Genomic DNA, 17,403 nt, shown 5'->3' with positions numbered 1-17,403 from the left:
ATTTGGGCATTTTAAAAAGTATTGACAATGGCACAGGTCTTTGTATGACGGGAAATGCTTTAGCCCCGCACTTACCAAACTGGAGTAACATTGATGAGCCCCTGGAAATGGAACTTGCTCTGCCCTCTGCAGAACAATCCATCTTGATGGGGCCTTAGCTAAATGCATAGACTTGACAGCAAACAATATAGTTAATCCAACTCCTACCCCTCCAGGATTCGCTTTCAGAGTCTGGAGGGAAATTTCCAGGCAGAAAATGGTTACTTAGATGAAATTATTGAAGTTTTATTGCCTGAGAAATTTGGCAGGATTTGGTTATCAAGGTCTAGTGTAGGCCGGGTGACGTGGAGATGCTAAGTGCTCTTGACTTTCTGAAGAATTGGTTCAAATAGATAACAGGCTCTTATGTAAGAGATGGAGGCCAACTGTTCTCTTTTTCCAAAGAGGGAAAAAAGACAAAAAGAAAAGGGCTGGAACTGTGGTTAGTGATGTTTAGGTTGGACCAGGCGTGATCACTGGGTCCTGCTATCGATGGTCAGAGATGTTGTAAAATCCCATCTTCCCGGTAATAAATACCCCGCTGTGTCTACACTTCTACTGACCTCGCGTTTTCATACTAATACGTCATCTTGCGCTCAGACCCCTCTCCTGGGGGGTCTCCCAGTTGGTGGTTGAGAGAGCTGATACTCACAGGCCATGAGAGGCTTGGCCAAAGTCACACAGCTGGGCAGGAGCAGGAACAGGCTTTGAACCCAGAGTTCATTCCAATACCTAACCCTCGTGGCTCCTTGACGGTGACCGAAAGCACAACACGTTCACATCCACCCGATGAATCCCGACTGGAGTCCAGAATGGAGAGTCTCATATCATTGAAAGGGTAAATACAAGCAGTGAAGTCCCAGGGCCTGTTCTGTTTGGCGTTTACTGGTGAAAACCATACTTATAGATGGAACGATTCTGTCATGGAGTAAAATGCAAACAATCTGGGGTCAAAAAGACCCCATCGGGAGGGTTTGCGGGGCCGTGCACCCTCTGGGATAACGTGACCGCGTGACACTGCATTTCTTTCTCCAAGGAGCTCAGGGTAAAAACCTTGGGAAGGGAGGCAAATCCTTCAAGACCGTGTTGGGGATGGAAGGCAGAGTGAGAACAGGAACCAGGGCTGTTCACATGTCGCCTGTCGCCTGCCTTTATTCCATATAAATACAGGCTCAGTGGCCGGGCCGGCTGGGGCCTCCCAGGGCCTCGGGCTGTGTCCATTTGGGAGTCTCCACACCGCTTTGCTTGCATAGCCCCCAAAAAGAGTTTTGAAAAAGTACGTGCCTCATCATACATTTCAAGTGACATCCCCAAATTTTCATGATAAGTTTAAATGGTTGTAAGTGATGCAATTTCTGGTGCTTTGTAGATCTTGACAGTTTAAAGTAAAATAAAATTGTTGCATCACTCTTTAAAAAGTTTCCAATGAAATATAAACACCTGAGCTGTTTGAAACCTTCTATTATCTGTTCAAAAATATATAAAAGCTCTTTTTTTAAAAAACAAATATTTCGCATCATTTCTTTTTCTCCATGGAAACATTGTTCCATTCCATTCCCTCCATAAAGTTTTACCCCGATACAAGATATTTTTATGCTTGAAAGTCTTTCATTGATCACACTATCACACTGCTCTGCCACAAAAAGAGATATAAATTGATATTTAAATTAAAATAAAATTCCTGTGACTATAAGGCTCGATGCCACCAATTTCTTCTGGGTTCAACTATCATTAAAAATATTATTAGTGTTACAACTGAGCAAAACAACACAATTACATGATGAGCTTTAAAAGTAATTATCAATATAAAATTTAAATGGTGTTAGAAATGTATCTCTTAAAGAGATGGATGGTTGGAACGGTGTGGGCTCTGATTAAAGGAGGCTTTCTAGACACAGATGTTTCAAATGCCTCCGTCTTTGGTGCCTGGAGAGACTCACATCACAGGGAGATGGACATGGAAGGATGGGGATGTGTGTGACAGGTATGTCTCCCCTCTGTAGCATGGGAGACGGATGGCTGTGACGGGTCCAAAGAGAATGGACAACTTCCGCCCCAGGTTGTCCTCAGGCCAGTGTTAAGATTGGGTGCATAGGAAATTTGAGGCTCTGGAAACTGATTCCATTAAAACCCTTCCAGGTACCACATGGGTTCCTTGTACAAGTTTGAAGATGCCCAAGACTACTCCGAACACTTTCTGAGCCCATTTGGGAAAGTATCAACATGTGCTGATTCACCCACATAAGAATAGTTTTCATAAGTTATTCAATATAAATATAGGCATAGGATGTATATATGTATACGTATAGCTGATTCACTTTGCTGTACAGTAGAAACTAACAACACTGTAAAGCAAATGTACTCCAATAAAAATAAATTTAAGAAAACATATTGAGAGAGGAATAAAAAAATATAGGCATAAATACACCTGTACTTTCAGCAGACTTAAAGAAGGAAATGTGTTTGGGGGTATTTTGTCTGTAAAATCAATTGAAATGGATACTGTCACTGATGTATCTAGAACAAACAAAAACAATGGTATGCTACATAAATTATAAACGCTCTCAGCATTCCTCCATCACAAGATCTTTATGGTTACAACCTTCCCTCTTGTGAATTAGAATCACTGACCGATTTTTATGATGATTGGAATGGAAACCAGTTCAACTAACCAGAACTTGGTGCATCTCTAACCACACATGGGGCACACATGGAGTTGCTGTCTTACATCAGTGTGTTAGTCAGGATACGCAATGGTATACGTTGGCAATGACTTCCAAATTCTTGGGGCTTTAGTATAATAAAAGCTAATTTCTGGCATGTGCTATGTGTCCAGACGGGGTCAGTGGGAGAAGCTCTGCTTCACAAAGCCACTCTGGGATCCCGGCCGATGGATCCGTCTTTATCTTGTAGCTGCTCCATCTGGACTTCGTGGCAGAAGAGAGAAAAGGAGCATCCCAACAGGCCTCTCATTATCTCAACCTGAAAGTGACACACCTCACTCTACTCGCGTATCACTGGTCAGAACCAGCCCAATAGTGTGTCCAAATACAGGTGAGACGTGAATGCTTCCGTGTGGCCAAACAGAATGTTCTTGGAACTAAACTGTAGTAGAAGTTTATTTAGGTGTCACTTTATAAGCAGCCTTAGTCAGTTTGGAAAAAAAGTGATTCCCAAGGTTTGGTGATTAATAATAAAATAATGAGGTTATATTCATTGCGAACAGTGATTATAGAAACAGGGCGGAACATGAGAAGAGCAGAAAATTTGAATCTGAAACGGAATATGGTAAAACTGGTAAACTTTGCAGGAATGACACTTGTCTTCAAGTATGACCTTGACCTAAGGCCTCTCCAGGGGCAGAGCTAGCTCTGCAGGGTAGTATGAGGAGATGGTTGGGAGTGTCCTGCCATGCTTGAAAGCTTGAAAGCTGCCAAGGTCTTGGTTGCACTGGGCTCCAGCTGGCTGTTGAATGGAAGTCATTTGGCAAGTTAACGACGGTCACCTCTCAGGAGGCACACTTTTTGTGTAAGCCCCTGGACTTGGCTTTGTCTGAGTTGGTATCCAGTTGTATTATGGGGCACTGAACTCACTGTGAGGGTGGTGATGATTAGTAATAACTTCTCTACCCCCGGGTCTTGGAAAAGTCAACAGCTCAGAAGATAGAGTGACTAAGCCAGGTCTGGTACCAAGGTGGAATCAGTCAGAGGGCATTTGGGTTTTCTTCCTGAGAATGTAAATATTTGGAATGGCTCCTATCTGCGTGGCCTGTATTACTATTCCTGTAGATTTGATACGGGGAAGAGACTGCTGTAGGTTGACCCAAGGGTATCCCTCTAACAGAGCCCTAGAATCTACAATCAGAACAGAACATCCAAGCGGGCAAAGTGGGGGAGGGGTGGTGGTGGGATGAATTGGGAGATTGGGATTGACATATATACACTAATATGTATAAAATAGATAACTAATAAGAACCTGCTGTATTTAAAAAAAAGAAAAAGAACAGAACATCTCTTTAAAAAAGAGGCTTAGGGAACAAATATCCTTTTTTGTTTAATGAGGTGCCCTTGCCCAAATGTCAGGCAAAGCATTACCTGACCTATGTCAGATCAGGAAGCAGAAATTTTCTAGTCTAACATAATTTCTGATATTGTAGGAAAGCAAGCTGGAAATTAATGCCATGGAATTCTAAGAGAGATGCATGCAAAGTGACCCTTCAGGAAGGAATAATCCAGAGCACAAATATGAACTGAGCCATCATTTATTCTTCTTCCATGGGCAAGAAGGGGAAAAACCAGGGTCAGAGAGAGAAGACATTATAGATTGAAAGCCAGCTGAAATATCAAGGGAAAGGTGAAATGACCAAGAGTTATATTAATAGGAGGGCTGTGAACTGAACAAGAGTTAACAGCTGACTTCTGATGGCCAGAGAAAGGTGTTTACTCTCAGGACCATGTTTGGAAGATAACCAAGAACTCAGGATGCATCCAGAAAGACAGAAGGAGAGGAGAGAACGTTTGTAAAAGCTGGTTAGAGGAGAAAGGTTCTGGAAGGCCTACTGAAGGGGGCACCTTCTGGATTACGTTAAGAAAACAGTTTCTCCCCAGCCTGGAATAGTGAGGAAGGTAAAGGGGTAGGGAGGCTGGATAGCAGGATGAGCTCTGGGTTTAAAGTCAAGTCCACTCCCACAGAGAACAGACTTGTGGTTGCCAAGGGGGAGGAGGTGGGGGAGGGATGGACTGGGAACTTGGGGTTGGTAGATGCAAACTATTAGATATAGGATGGATAAACCACAAGGTCCTGCTGGATAGCACAGGGAACTATATTCAATATCCTGTGATAAACCATACTGGAAAAGTGTATAAAAAAGTATGTGCATATACGTATAACTGAATCACTTTGCTGTACAGCAGAAATTAACACAACATTGTAGATCAACTATACGTCAATAAAATAAACTTTTAAAAAAGTCAGGTCCACTCCTAGCCGCTGAGCTGTGTGGCCAAGTTACTTAACTTCCCAGGAGTTCAGTTTCTCTAATTTAGAAACTGGGGGGTAATGTTTCCCCACAGAGTTGTTTTAAGTGTGGGATCGAGCACTGAGGGAAAGGGGTGCCTTCAACGTAGGCGGCAACGCTGGACTTATTTACCACTCACTTCACTAAGTCTTGACATACATCCATCACTTCTGTTTTATAAATCAGAGAGAGAGAGAGAGAGAGAGAGAGAGAGCCAGAGGGAGTTAGCCAAAGTTTCTGTAACTAGTAACGGTTGGACGTGGGATTCAAAGGATGTGGTGAAGAGACTTAGGGCGTGTTAAGGCCGTGTCGTGGGTTGAATGGTGGTCCCTCAACATGTGTGTCCACGTCTGACGCCCAGAACCTTGACGGTGACCATACTTAGTTACCTTAAGGATCTCGAGAGGGAGATGTCATCTTGGCTTATCCAGGAGCCCTAAATCCAATGACAAGTGTCCTCGAGAGACTTGACAGGCCACGAGGAGGAGGCAAAGGGACAAAGAGACAGAGTCAGGAGGGATGTGGTCAAAGGCCAAGGGGGGTGCTTCCCGGTGGTGCAGTGGTTGAGAATCTGCCTGCCAATGCAGGGGACACGGGTTCGAGCCCTGGTCCGGGAAGATCCCACACGCCGCGGAGCAACTAAGCCCGTGCACCACAACTACTGAGCCTGTGCTCTAGAGCCTGTGTGCTGCAACTACTGAGTCCACATGCCGCAACTACTGAGTCCACATGCCACAACTACTGAGCCCGTGTGCCACAACTACTGAGCCTGCGCTCTAGAGCCCGCGAGCCACAACTACTGAAACCCGAGTGCCACAACTACTGAAGCCCGAGTGCCACAACTACTGAAGCCCGCGGGCTTAGAGCCCGTGCTCCGCCACAAGAGAAGCCACCACAATGAGAAGCCCGTGCACCGCAACAAAGAGTAGCCCCCGCTCGCCACAACTAGAGAAAGCCCGCGTGCAGCAACGAAGACCCAACACAGCCAAACATAAATAAATAAATAAATTTGTATTAAAAAAAAAAAAAGCCAAGGGGTGTCTGTGGCCACCAGAAGGTGGAAGAGGCCAATGGACGGTCCCCTGGGGCCCCTGAAGGGAGTGGGACCCTGCCGGATTTCAGACTTTTAGCCTCCAAAACTGACAGACAAAATATGTGTGTTGTCTTAAACCACCCAGTGTGTGGTCATTGTTTGGGCAGCCCTAGGGACACTAAGACATGTTGGAACGTGTGTCCGTGGTGGCCTTTGAGCCCCTCAGAAGTGGGCAGCTGGGTCTGAAGGGGTCAGAAGGTCACCCACAGGAAACGAACTTCTCCAGGGCCTTGACAAGATGCTAAGAAAATCATTTCAACCATTCAGCTCTTTTCTTGCATCAGCTTCTCTTTGCAAAGAGCTGTGGGCCATGGGGCCCCGTGGCCCCGTTTTGCAGAGGAGGGGTACTGGCCCGCTGCATGACTTGGCCTGGACTGGTGTCTTGCTGACCCAGAGAGAGACCCACAATTTGCACCCACACGTCCGGTATGAATTCTCCCACAGGGAGAGCCAGTCGCCAGGGCAGGCTGGCCACCGTCTTGCCGCTGCCTGTCTTGGGTGATTAAGTTGCTGGAGATCACAAAGGTGGGCGTGATCCCCCGTTGTCACCCCTGTGATCTGAGAATGCTTCGGCTGAGCCCCACTCACCTCCAAACACTCTGGCCTCCCCTTGGGCTACAGGTGGGGTAAGATGCCAGGAGCCTTTTCCTTAAATGCAACACGTACAGACACCCCGGCGGGTTTGCAGGGATCTGGTCTGTCCTGTGGCCTCCGGACAAGGAGGCGAGGAGGAGAGATTGAGTTTGATGTCGGGGTCAGTCTGCACCCTCGTCAGCCCTGCTCTCTGAATCGTGAGCTGGGAGAGTTTTCTCCTTCCTCCCCTCCATTTTAGTTCCGAGCCTGAAATGTCTCGTGTAGAGGGGATCTGCATAGACCCGGGCTCAAATTCCAATTCTATCACTTACTGACCAAGCAATCTTGGGGAAGAAAGATAACCTCTTAGCTGCCATTTCACACCTGCAGTACAGGGCTGGTCAGGCTCTTTGGCCGGGCTGGGGAGAGGTTGGGGCCCAGAGTAGCCCCTCGACATGGTTTTCTTGTGGGGGTGAAGGATGGTAACAGCCAGCACGCACGTTCCACATGCTTCACCTGGATTATTTGATTTAATTTTTGCCCCTGCCCGGAGAGGGAGGTACCACTGTTAGCTCCATTTCCTAGAAACTGGGCATCAGGAAGTGAAGTCAGGCGTCCATGCTCCCACGGTTCAGAGCAGGGAGAGCCTGGCCCTGTGCCTGGCCCATCTCCAAAGACCAGGCTCTGAACTGCAGGTGTTATTCAATGACGGTGATTAGTGTGAATTCAACAGGTATATGCTGAGGGCACCTATGTGCTGGCACTAACTACTGACTCATGAAAGCATCTAAGCAAGTAGCCTAGTAAAAGTTGGGAGTACCGCTCGGGTGTGTCCTTAGCTTTGATGGAGGGAGCACGTCGAGTGGCGGCTGATTGCAGGACTTTGACCTTGCCCAGGGGACGAGTCCATGGAGGTTGCTGCCTCGGTGTCTGAGGACAGGTGCCTGGGTTCAAATCCCAGGTTTTCCAAAATTCATCAGCTGTGAAGACTCCCGCCAGCTAGTTGACCCTTCTGTGAAATGACCCTTATATAACATGGGGTAGTAGAGTTGGCCCTCCATATCCACGGGTGTCTGTAAAGGGTGGATAATTACACTTCCCTCATAGGGATGTTCTGGGGAGCAAATGACTGTAATAATCTTTTTAAAATTGAAATATAGTTGATTTACAAAATTGTGTTAGTTTCAGGTGTACAGCAAAGTGATTTGGTTATACATACATATATATGTATCTACTCTTTTTTGAATTCTTTTTCATTATAGTTTATTACAGGCTATTGAGTATAGTTCCCTGTGCTATACAGTAGGTCCTTGTTGTTTACCTATTTTATATATAGTAGTGTGTATATATTAATCCCAAACTCCTAACTTATCTTTCCCTCCCTTCTCCTTTGGTAAGCATAAGTTTGTTTTCTTTGTCTGTGAGTCTGTTTCTGTTCATAAACAAGTTCATTTGTATCATATTTTAGATTCCACATATGAGTGATATCATATGATATTTATCCTTCTCTGTCTGACTTACTTCACTTAGTATGATAATCTCTAGGTCCATCCATGTTGCTGCAAATGGCATTATTTCATTCTTTTTTATGGCTGAGTAATATTCCATTGTAGAAATTGTAAAAATATACCACATCTTCTTTATCTATTCATCTGTCAATGGACATTTAGGTTGCTTGCATGTCTTGGCTATTGTGAATAATGCTGCTATGAACACTGGGGTGCATGTATCTTTTCGAATTAGAGTTTTCTGGATATATGCCCAGGAGTCAGATTGCTGGATTATATGGTAACTCTACTTTTAGTTTTTTAAGGAAACTCCATACTGTTTTCCATAGTGGCTGCTGTAATAATCTCTTACTGTTATCATTTAAACAACATTTTTTTTGGATATTTAGATTGTTTCCAAGTTTTTCAGTCTTACAAGTGAACTGTAATTAACAAATTCATTGCAGTCTTGATTGCTTCCAAAGGAAATATTTGTGGTCATTTAAGGAATCTTTTCCAGAGTGAATCAGGCACTCAACATACAGTGAGTGTCCCTATATACCAAGCATTATGCTTTGCACAAAGAAAAATGAAACATTTCTCTCTCTGAAGACATTTAAGATGTAGCGGGAAGGAGGGCAGAGAAAAGGCACATCTGCATCCAGACATTACACCACACACCACGCGGGAAGAGTGCACACACAGCGCCCAGGGAGGGCAGAGGGGAGAGCGTCTTCACCAGAGAGTCAAATCACTCCAGGAAAGATAGAAAGATCCTCCTCCTTGGCTCCCACCATCTCCCAAACCCCCACTCGGAATTCAGGATGGTTTCCGTTTGTCACGTTGAGAATCTGTTCCCTGGAAAGGGAGCACTGAAGGCTGTGTTCCAAAGTTAGAAGCCGAGATATGGGTGCTCATTGCAAGACCAAATATTTAGGAAGTACCTTTCTCTGGAAGGGAAAGAACACGTTTCACAGCTGGAAAGAGAAGTGAAAAACGAAACTAGAGAGGCATGAAGGTAATATTTACTTGCTAGATTTACACGGTGCCTACCCTGAGAAAAGCCTGGCTGCAAATCCCATCTGTGCCCCTGACACAGGGCACCCGCTCTCAGTTACCGGGCTCCTTGTGAATTCCCTGGGTCACACTTTGCAATCATTTTACTGTCACTTTAAACTGCTCGGTCCCCTGCCCTGCCCCAGCTGACCCTCGGTCACCCCTTTGAGCATAGGATCACAGTACCAACACGTGTTTGGAGTCAGACCCTCCTGGGCTAAGTCCAGGCTCTGCAGTTTATCAGCTGGATGACTCTGGACACGTAAAATTTCTAAGTCTCAGTTTCCACCTCTGTAAAATGGGGATAGTAATCGCAACAGTAATACCAGCCTTATCCTTGCAACGAGGATTAAGGGAGATAATGCCGGTAAAACACCTATCACAGCCCAGGGCACTCAGCAGTGTTAGCTACTGTTATTATTCCTGTACTGCAGTGTGTAAAGGGGGGCAAACTGATTTTAATATTAGTTTAAACAAACAGGCGCACGGGTCTCTGAGACACAGGCCTATAATGCACCCTAAAGCTAAATGGAAGCGATATTCGGATTTGTGTCATTTCTGATTTTCTCTCTTAGCTTGAAAATTGAGGATGAACACACCAGAATGGTAAAGAGGCCAGATTTCTCTAGACCACTGCTCACAGTAGACTGAAGATAACGTATAAAGCTTAATGCATCTCACAGGCGCCTTTGCATTTTAAGCTGGGGCCCAAACCCTCGGCCAAAGAAATGGGGCTGGAGCAGTGAGGTTTCAGACATGAACGAGGGTGCCGATGGAGGCATTTTGATGCAGTGAATGGTGGCATCTCAGGTACTCATACACTCATTCCACACATATTTATTAACTACCCTCTGCCAGACATTGTTCTATACACTTGAGATAAACTGGTGAACAAAAAGGACAGAGATCCCTGCCCTCATGGGATTTACATTTTAGTGGGGAATACAGACAGTAAACAATACAATGAATGAATAAGTAGTACAGTATGTTAGACAGGGATTAAATACCAATTAAAAAGTAGGGAAAGGGGAGATTGAGAGCGCTGGAGGGGCTGGTTGGGGGATTGGTTCCAGGACCTCCGCATATATCAAAGTCCGTGGGTTCTCAAGTGCCTTTTTACAAAATAGTGTCGTTTAGTCCCCCCACCCCCCAACCTGCGGTTCTGTATCTGCGGTTCTGCATCCGCGGCTTCACAACCCGCGGATACTGAGGTCTGAATGTCCTAAGCACGGTGGTCAGGGTGAACCTCGCTGAGAAAGTGAGATTTGAGCAGTCTTGAAGTAAGTGAGGGGTTCATCAGGTGGATAGCTGAGGAGAGGGTTGCAGGCAGTAGAGACAGCTAGAGCAAAGGGCTCCAGGGGTGTGTGTGTGTGTGACAGAGAGGGAGTGGTGTTCCTGCAGAGTCTGGGGCAGTGCTAGGAGCTAGTGAGGCTGGAGCAGTGGGAGACCAGTAGGGGAGGCCGTAAGAGTAGCTGTACCCGCTGTTTCTGTGGGTCCCTGGAGGCTGCTCTGAGGACCTGGCTTTTACTAAGTGAACTGGGGAACCTCTGGGGGGTTTGCGCAGTGGGGTGCTGGGACAGGTCCCTTTAGATGCCATATTGAGAAGATACCAAAGGAGGGGAGGGAGGGTAGACGCGGGGCAGCAGCCTCTGCGGGAACTCAGGTGAGGGACCATGTCGGCTCAGGCCTCGGGGTAGCAGCGGGGGAACTGAGAAGCGGTCACATGCACGATTTTTCGGGATTTCCCGAAGGATCAGATGAGAGAATGAGAGAGAAAGGAGTCAAGAACGACCCCAGGTTTTTGGCCCCATCCGCTGAGATGGGGAGGCTGTTGAAGAACAGCTTTTGCACAGAGAATAAGGAGTTCGGCGTTTGGAAATGTTAGGTTTGAGATGTCCCTCCGCCTCCGGGCGGAGACCAAGTGCGCTGGGTAGCCTGGCGTTCAGGAAGGGAGGTCTGGGCTGGACACACCGAGCTGGATGGGCACCCCCGAGGAGGAGTGCGGATGGGGAGGGGGGGTCTGAGGGTAGGAAGGGGGACGTTTTCCCAAGAGGGAGCTGTAGGCACCCCTGCCAGGGCTCAGGCAGCCCCGCTCTCAGGCGCCCGGGCCTGCAGGGGGTGCCATGGACCTTCAGTGGCTGCCTGAGGGACGGGGAGAAAGGTTTGCTGCTCCGGGAAGGACAGGCGCTCAACAGATTCCCGCCGGAGTGGCAGAAATAATTAAGAGGAGAAGGTGAGGATATCCTGGTAGCACACGTGCTCGGTGGCCTCGGAGGAATTAAGAAAACCCGGGTCTATTAGTCTGCTCAGACATCTGGGCACCAGTGCCTCGTCAGGAGGCTCCGCCTCTCGGGCCCTCTCTCTCTGCCCCCGTCTCTCCGCATCCACGCCACTCGTGCAACCGCCCTGGTCGTAATCCACCAAATAGCGCCGTGGCGCCGCGGCTCCTTTTGCTGCTTCGCGCAGTGGCCCGATCCGCAGAGACTCTAGGTGGGCAGATGCACCCTCCTCCTGGAGTTGCGCGCCCGAGGCCTCGCCGCCGAGGGGGCCGCGCAGGACACGGGGGCCGGGGCGGGGCGCGAGGGGTGTGTCCGGGCGGCATGCGGGCCGAGGCGCGGGCGGCGGGGCGAGCAGGGGCTCGAGCTGCGCTCGAGTCGGCGCTGCGCGCCCCGCGCCGTGCGCCCCGCGCCGTGCGCCGGGCCCCGCGCGCCGCCGCCACATCTGGAAGCGTTCAGAGCGTCCGCCTGGGGCGCGCCGGGCTGGCGGGCGGGGCGGCGGGCCGCGGGGTGAGCGCCGCGCTCCGCGCTCCTGCCCGCGGCTCCCTCTCGCCGCCTCTGCAGAAACAGCTCCTGCCAGAGCGGCGCGCGGCGCGGCCCGGAGCGGCGGCGCCTTCCTGCCTCCTCGCCCTCGGGACTCGCCGGACCTTCGGGCAGAAAAAGCGGAGCAGGGCCGGGGAGGACGCGCCGAGAGCGGGCGGAGACGGTTCAGGCCGGCGGCCGGCGGGCCTCTCCCGCCCTGGGGTCCGCGCTCCCCTCTCCCCTTCCGCCTCCTCTCGCTCTGCCTCCCCATTTATTTTTTCAAATGCTGTGGCCGCCAGAGGTGCGGCGCTGAATTCTTGGAAGGGGCCCGGATGTGCTGAGGATGCATTACAATTTCACTGAAGGAGGCAGTAGTGGAAAGGATCAGTTTTTGGTGTTTGATGCAATAATGGGAATCAGGTAATCATCAGAAGGGAAGAAGAGCGACTGCAGATCCACGGCTTCCTCGAATTTTGCACGAAAGCCGCCGGCCTCGGAGGAGGGATTAGTGCCGACCCGCTCAGGCGTGTTTGACATTTCTTCCTCTTTGTGGCTTCTTCTCCTTTTCAAACAATTCTTGGTCCATGGTCAATGAAAACACGAGGATGTACATTCCGGAGGAAAACCACCAAGGTAAGGCTGGACCCCGCCGCCGCGCCCGCCGGCCTCGCCCGCGCGCCCCGCGTCCTTCTCCCTCAGCGGCCGGGGGCCCGCGAGACCCTGGCCGAACCGCGCGGAGCCCGAGCGGAAAATCCCCGCCCCTCCCCCGCCCGCGCCCGCGGCCCCCGAGCCGCGCGTCCGGAGAATTCCGGGCGAGGGGAAAAGTTCCCAAGTGTCTCCTCCGGCCTCGCTGGCTCGCGCTCGCCGGGAGAGCCCGACTACCCGGCCGGCGACGCCCCAGCCCGGTGGGCCGGGGTCCTCGCCTCGCCCGGGCGCGGCTGGGAGCGCGCGCGCGCGCCCCGCACCAGGCCGGCCGGCGCCCCCGCCCGGGCAGCGCGCTCCAGGGGGGCGGCTTCGAGTCTTGGCGCCTCTCCCTTCCCCTCTCCCTCTCTTTCCCTCTCCCTGTGGACCGCCTCCCCCCATCTCTCTCTCAATCTCTCCCCCCCCCCCCCCGCCCCGTGTCCCTCTTCTCCGGCTCACCTACACCCACCCACCTCTTTGCGGCCACTGACCCCCGCGCGCCCACGCCCCGTGTGTTCTTATTCGCACCCACATGTGGGCTAGCACCTGAGGATGTCAGCGGTTAGAATTCGGGCGGTGTGTGGGCTCTGCTTTTTCATGTTTTAAGGCAATAATAAAAGGGTGTGCCGAGCTCACGCGGCTGCACACTGTCGCCCAGTGTTTTCCCAGCATCTCCATCCTTGGCATCAAGTGTCAGCAGCTCCCCCTGCAAGGGGGAAAGGCTTTCAGGCAACTCCCCACTTCCTGGAAACTTTCTCCTTCACCCCCTCCCCCGCCGCCTGTATTAACAAGTTATTATTTTTTTGGCACTGCTCAGCAATTAAGATGATGATGGAGCGGAGAGGGACGGTCTTGCTGGAGTGCGGCCGTCTGCAGCTCCGTCTCTGCCTTCCCCGTGGCTTCCTCTGCCTCTGGGTGCAGGCTCTGCCTTGTCTCTCCGTTTCCCAAGCCTCCCTGTTTACACTCTTCCTTCCAATCTCTTCCTTCTCCATACCTGTCGCTGTTGGTCCTGCTACTTCCTGGGCACATCAGGTGCTCCTCTGAGGACAGCCTGGTGGAGGGGTTGTCTCCATCCCTCCCTCTTTTTTCCAGCCTCCTCCCTCCTTAGGCCCCCAGCCCCACCACTAGCAGGCAAAGCCCCTACCCTTTAGAGCCAGAGGCTGCCAGGCAGCTTGCCTGAAACTGATCTCCAGCTTGGGCGGCAGTGGGGGAATTTTGGCCTCTTTTGGTGCAAGGATTGTGTCAAGGGTCGTGGGTTCTAGGGTGAGCCAGGGCTTTGGGGTCACAAGGGCAGCTCTGTCCCTGGATTTCTCTACCCCGTGCCCCACCCCTACCTGTTCCCCTGTCCCCTTCCTGATGGAGTCGTGGATGGATTCGGAGGGAGGCCAGGAGAGACACAAAAGGAAGGGTGATGTTTGTGAAGAGCGGGGATGACTTTCTCCCCTCCAGGCTCCCAGCTCAGGCCAGGCGGCCTTGAAAGGGAGAGCCCAGTGGCCACGTCCTCGCTGTCACTGACAATGGCAGTGGCCTGTGGTCATAATTATTATTCACGTGGTGATAATCCTCAACAAATCCTCAGCAGTTCACAAGGCCTCTTCTCCATGCAGGACAAACCCTTTCTGGCCCTTTCCTTCCTTCCTTTTGCCCCTTCGTGCCCCAGCGCGCCCTCCCCAGCCGTGTGCAGGGAGCAGACACTCAGAGTAGGAGCCGCGGCCCCGCGAGGTCTGTGGGGAAGATGGAGGGGCCGGCAGCAGGGAGCGTGGCCGGGCGCCGCCTTCCCAGCCACACGCCACAGACACTATGGCAACCTGGATCCCAGTCCTCTCCCTTGAAGCCGCAGTGATTATATAATTCACAGAGCAGTTTTGCCTCCTTTCCCGGATGCGGTTTTCAGGTGTAAGAGCACCAGGATCCCTGTCTCCCCTCCATCTCCCCCCGCCCTGTCGTTGGCATTGCTGGGGTCTTCCTGGGGCAGGAGGGGAGGAGGGTGACGGAGGTGGGTGGGCAGACCTGGAGGAGCAGGAACGTCTGCCGGGAAGGGGTTGCTGTGGCTTCGTAACTAACGGGACGATGAAGCATACCCAGGGTTAGGGTTTCAGGAGCAGAGAGGGAAGAGGAGCATTACGTTGGGTGGTGACAGCGGAGTGGAGGACTGGAAAAGTTGCCCGGGGCGGGGGTTACATCCTCCTCTTCCCAACAGACTCGAGTAGATCAGTGCAAGGCCTTTTGCCCCAGTTTTGCAGTGGGGTGTGTGTGTGTGTGTGTGTGTGTGTGTGTGTTGGGAGTCGGGGTGTGGAGACGGGGGCCAGCACGTTGGAACAGCCCGCAGGTTCCCTGAGGGCTGGCCCCCGACCCTGGGTTCAGGCAGCGAGGGGCTCGTGGGCCTCCCCTCACCTCCAGCGCCCCATCTGCTCTGGTCCCACGCCAGCCTCCCACTTTTCTGGGCTGATTTTCCATTGCAGCCTCCAGCTAGCAAATGAGTTTCTTAATAGTCAACCATTTAACAAGTAAAACATCAGAATGTCCCTTATCTGCTGGAGACAAGGCAGAGGGGGAAACGTGTTCCGGGAGTGGAAGACACATTGTGCTTTTCTTTTCAGAGCACTGCTTAGCGATGCAGCAGAACAGTAATCATCATGATAAAGTAATAATAATCACGATCAGTGGTCAGAGAGCACTGTTACCCGCACCTCAGCTTGCACAGGTTGAAGAAAGCACGACATTAGCTGCTTCTTCTTGGATTCTGCGTGGAGGAACCCGGAGAAAAAGGGCTCTTGAGGTTCCAGATATTGTTCCTAGTACTTCTCACGTACTTTCCAGTGTATCAGAGTACTATACAATAGAATATATTACCAGAATCAGTTGTTCCTTACTTCCATGGAGCACATGCTAACAGTATTTAAATGTGCACACACACACACTGAATAAGGAAAAGCTATTTTAAATAGATTGCACAAGAGCCTAGAGCCCTTTGGGGACCCGGCGCGTAGCAGACAGGAATACAGCCCTGACACCGTTGCACATTGGTGCCTCACCTCGGGTGAATGGTTCTCTACAGGTAGATGCTACGGGTACAGTAGATGGTGAGCCGTTGGCCCCTGAGCCTCGGGGATGACTTGGGACTCTTCCTTCTGTTTTCTCTGTGATTTAAAACTGCCCGAGGTGGGTTCTTCTGGGTGTAAGACAGATGCAAAAGGAGACGCAGGGGCGTCCTGGGTGGGGGTCTGAGGCCCTGCTGATCTTTGCATCCCCACCTCCTAGCACAGGCCTTGACGCTTGGCAGATGAACGCAGCCCCCAGACCAGAGGGGGGTGTGCTTTCTGCCTCTTCCAGGAGGTGGCGCCCCAGGGCTTGGGAGTCAGGAGGGGCACCTGCGGGGGGGCTGGGCAAGGGGGCCGAGGCTCTGCAGGGCACTTCTTGCTGCTGTGCCTCGTCTGCCTGCCTGCCCCAGGGCGGAGGCCTCCGAAGACCAGAGTGCCCGCCGCACGCACACCAGGGGCCCCCAGCACGACCCGCCCTCGCCGACCTCTCACCCTCGCCGACCTCTCACCCTCGCCGACCTCTCACCCTCTCTCCGGTAACGAACCCACTTTGGATTTCGCCCTCCTGCCCCAGCCTTGCCTTGATCTCTAGCACAGGCGGCATTCTGCTCGGCCGAACCTGCTACGGCCCTATATTAATTTCCTCCCCGTATTAATTTTCTCACCAGGGCTTGGTAACCAGAGGGGCCCGGGGGTCCCAGGCCCAGCCTGAGGCCAACCTGGAGTGTGGGAGCTGGAGAGCCTGGCCGGTAGGGTGGCAGAGCTTGTCAGCTCAAAGGCAAAAAAGACATTTTCCTAACTTTATTCGGGGAAAAAAACACAAAAACAACTGGGTACACTTCACAGCTGTTTACGAACCTGGCTGGTCCCATGCTGGGTAATGGCAGCAAAGCTCCCGAGACCTGGGTCAGGAAGTAACTGAGATTTGTTCTAATTTTCAGTGATGTGTTCCAGCTCCCGGTGTTTTCCTTTCTATCCCTTTCTCCGCTCAGCTTTCTCGGTTGCTGTAGCGAGTTCCTGGGTCCGAGAGCCCTGGCCGCCGAGCTGGGAATCGAGGGCGTGGCTGCGGCACCCTCCTCCTGTCCCGGGAGCCTCCTGCTGGGGTGTGGCCGTTTGCCATGTGGTGGTGACCAGTCAGCCAGCAGCGTCCCGCCGGTCCCCGTGGGGACTCTGGAATCTGCGCTCTGCATTCGAAATCGGTAGACAATTTTATTTTCCAGGGTGGACTAAAGAAAGCTGAGGGGTTGTTTGGGAAACGCCTGGAGACTTAACAACTACACTACTTAGCGAGATGATCGCGCTGATTTAGTCTCCTCCTGCGTTCTGTCCCCACTGTTGCCTAAATTGGTGGTGGGCTCTGCAGAGGAGAGCAGGAGACTGATTTAAAAAAAAAAAAAAAAAAGGCACGGGGAATTGTGCAAAATATCAGGTGCTAAATATTTAGTGACATAAGTGCTAAACGTTCTGATAATGAAACAACACTCCCAGCCATGGCTGTCATTATTAAAATAATTGAGTAAACACCTGTTTACATGAACCTCAAGGTTAGGTACTGTACAAAACAAGTAAAAGTGACAGGATCCCCCTGGGAAAACGGAAGGCCGTCAGCGCTGTTTCA

The 17,403-nt window shown here is 51.1% G+C and overlaps 1 protein-coding gene across 11 annotated transcripts in view; it reads left to right on the top strand.

Annotated features, from left to right (window-relative positions):
• CACNA1C (calcium voltage-gated channel subunit alpha1 C) overlaps nt 1-17,403 on the top strand; it is a 557,739-nt gene that overhangs the window by 69,270 nt on the left and 471,066 nt on the right. For 9 of the 11 annotated variants that reach the window (XM_036865106.1, XM_036865103.1, XM_036865109.1 and 6 more), the window contains exon 1: nt 16,596-16,984. The exons of the other annotated variants lie outside the window; for them this stretch is intronic. In XM_036865106.1, the coding sequence (XP_036721001.1) occupies nt 16,729-16,984 (256 nt within the window). In that variant the 5' untranslated portion in view covers nt 16,596-16,728. Of the gene's footprint in view, nt 1-16,595; nt 16,985-17,403 lie in introns of those variants that run through there. 11 annotated transcript variants of the gene reach the window in all.

Source organism: Balaenoptera musculus, chromosome 10 (genome assembly GCF_009873245.2).
Source record: "Balaenoptera musculus isolate JJ_BM4_2016_0621 chromosome 10, mBalMus1.pri.v3, whole genome shotgun sequence".
Taxonomy (NCBI): domain Eukaryota; kingdom Metazoa; phylum Chordata; class Mammalia; order Artiodactyla; family Balaenopteridae; genus Balaenoptera; species Balaenoptera musculus.
Note: the sequence above shows the minus strand (reverse complement) of the source record. Positions and strands in the feature narration are given on the sequence as shown.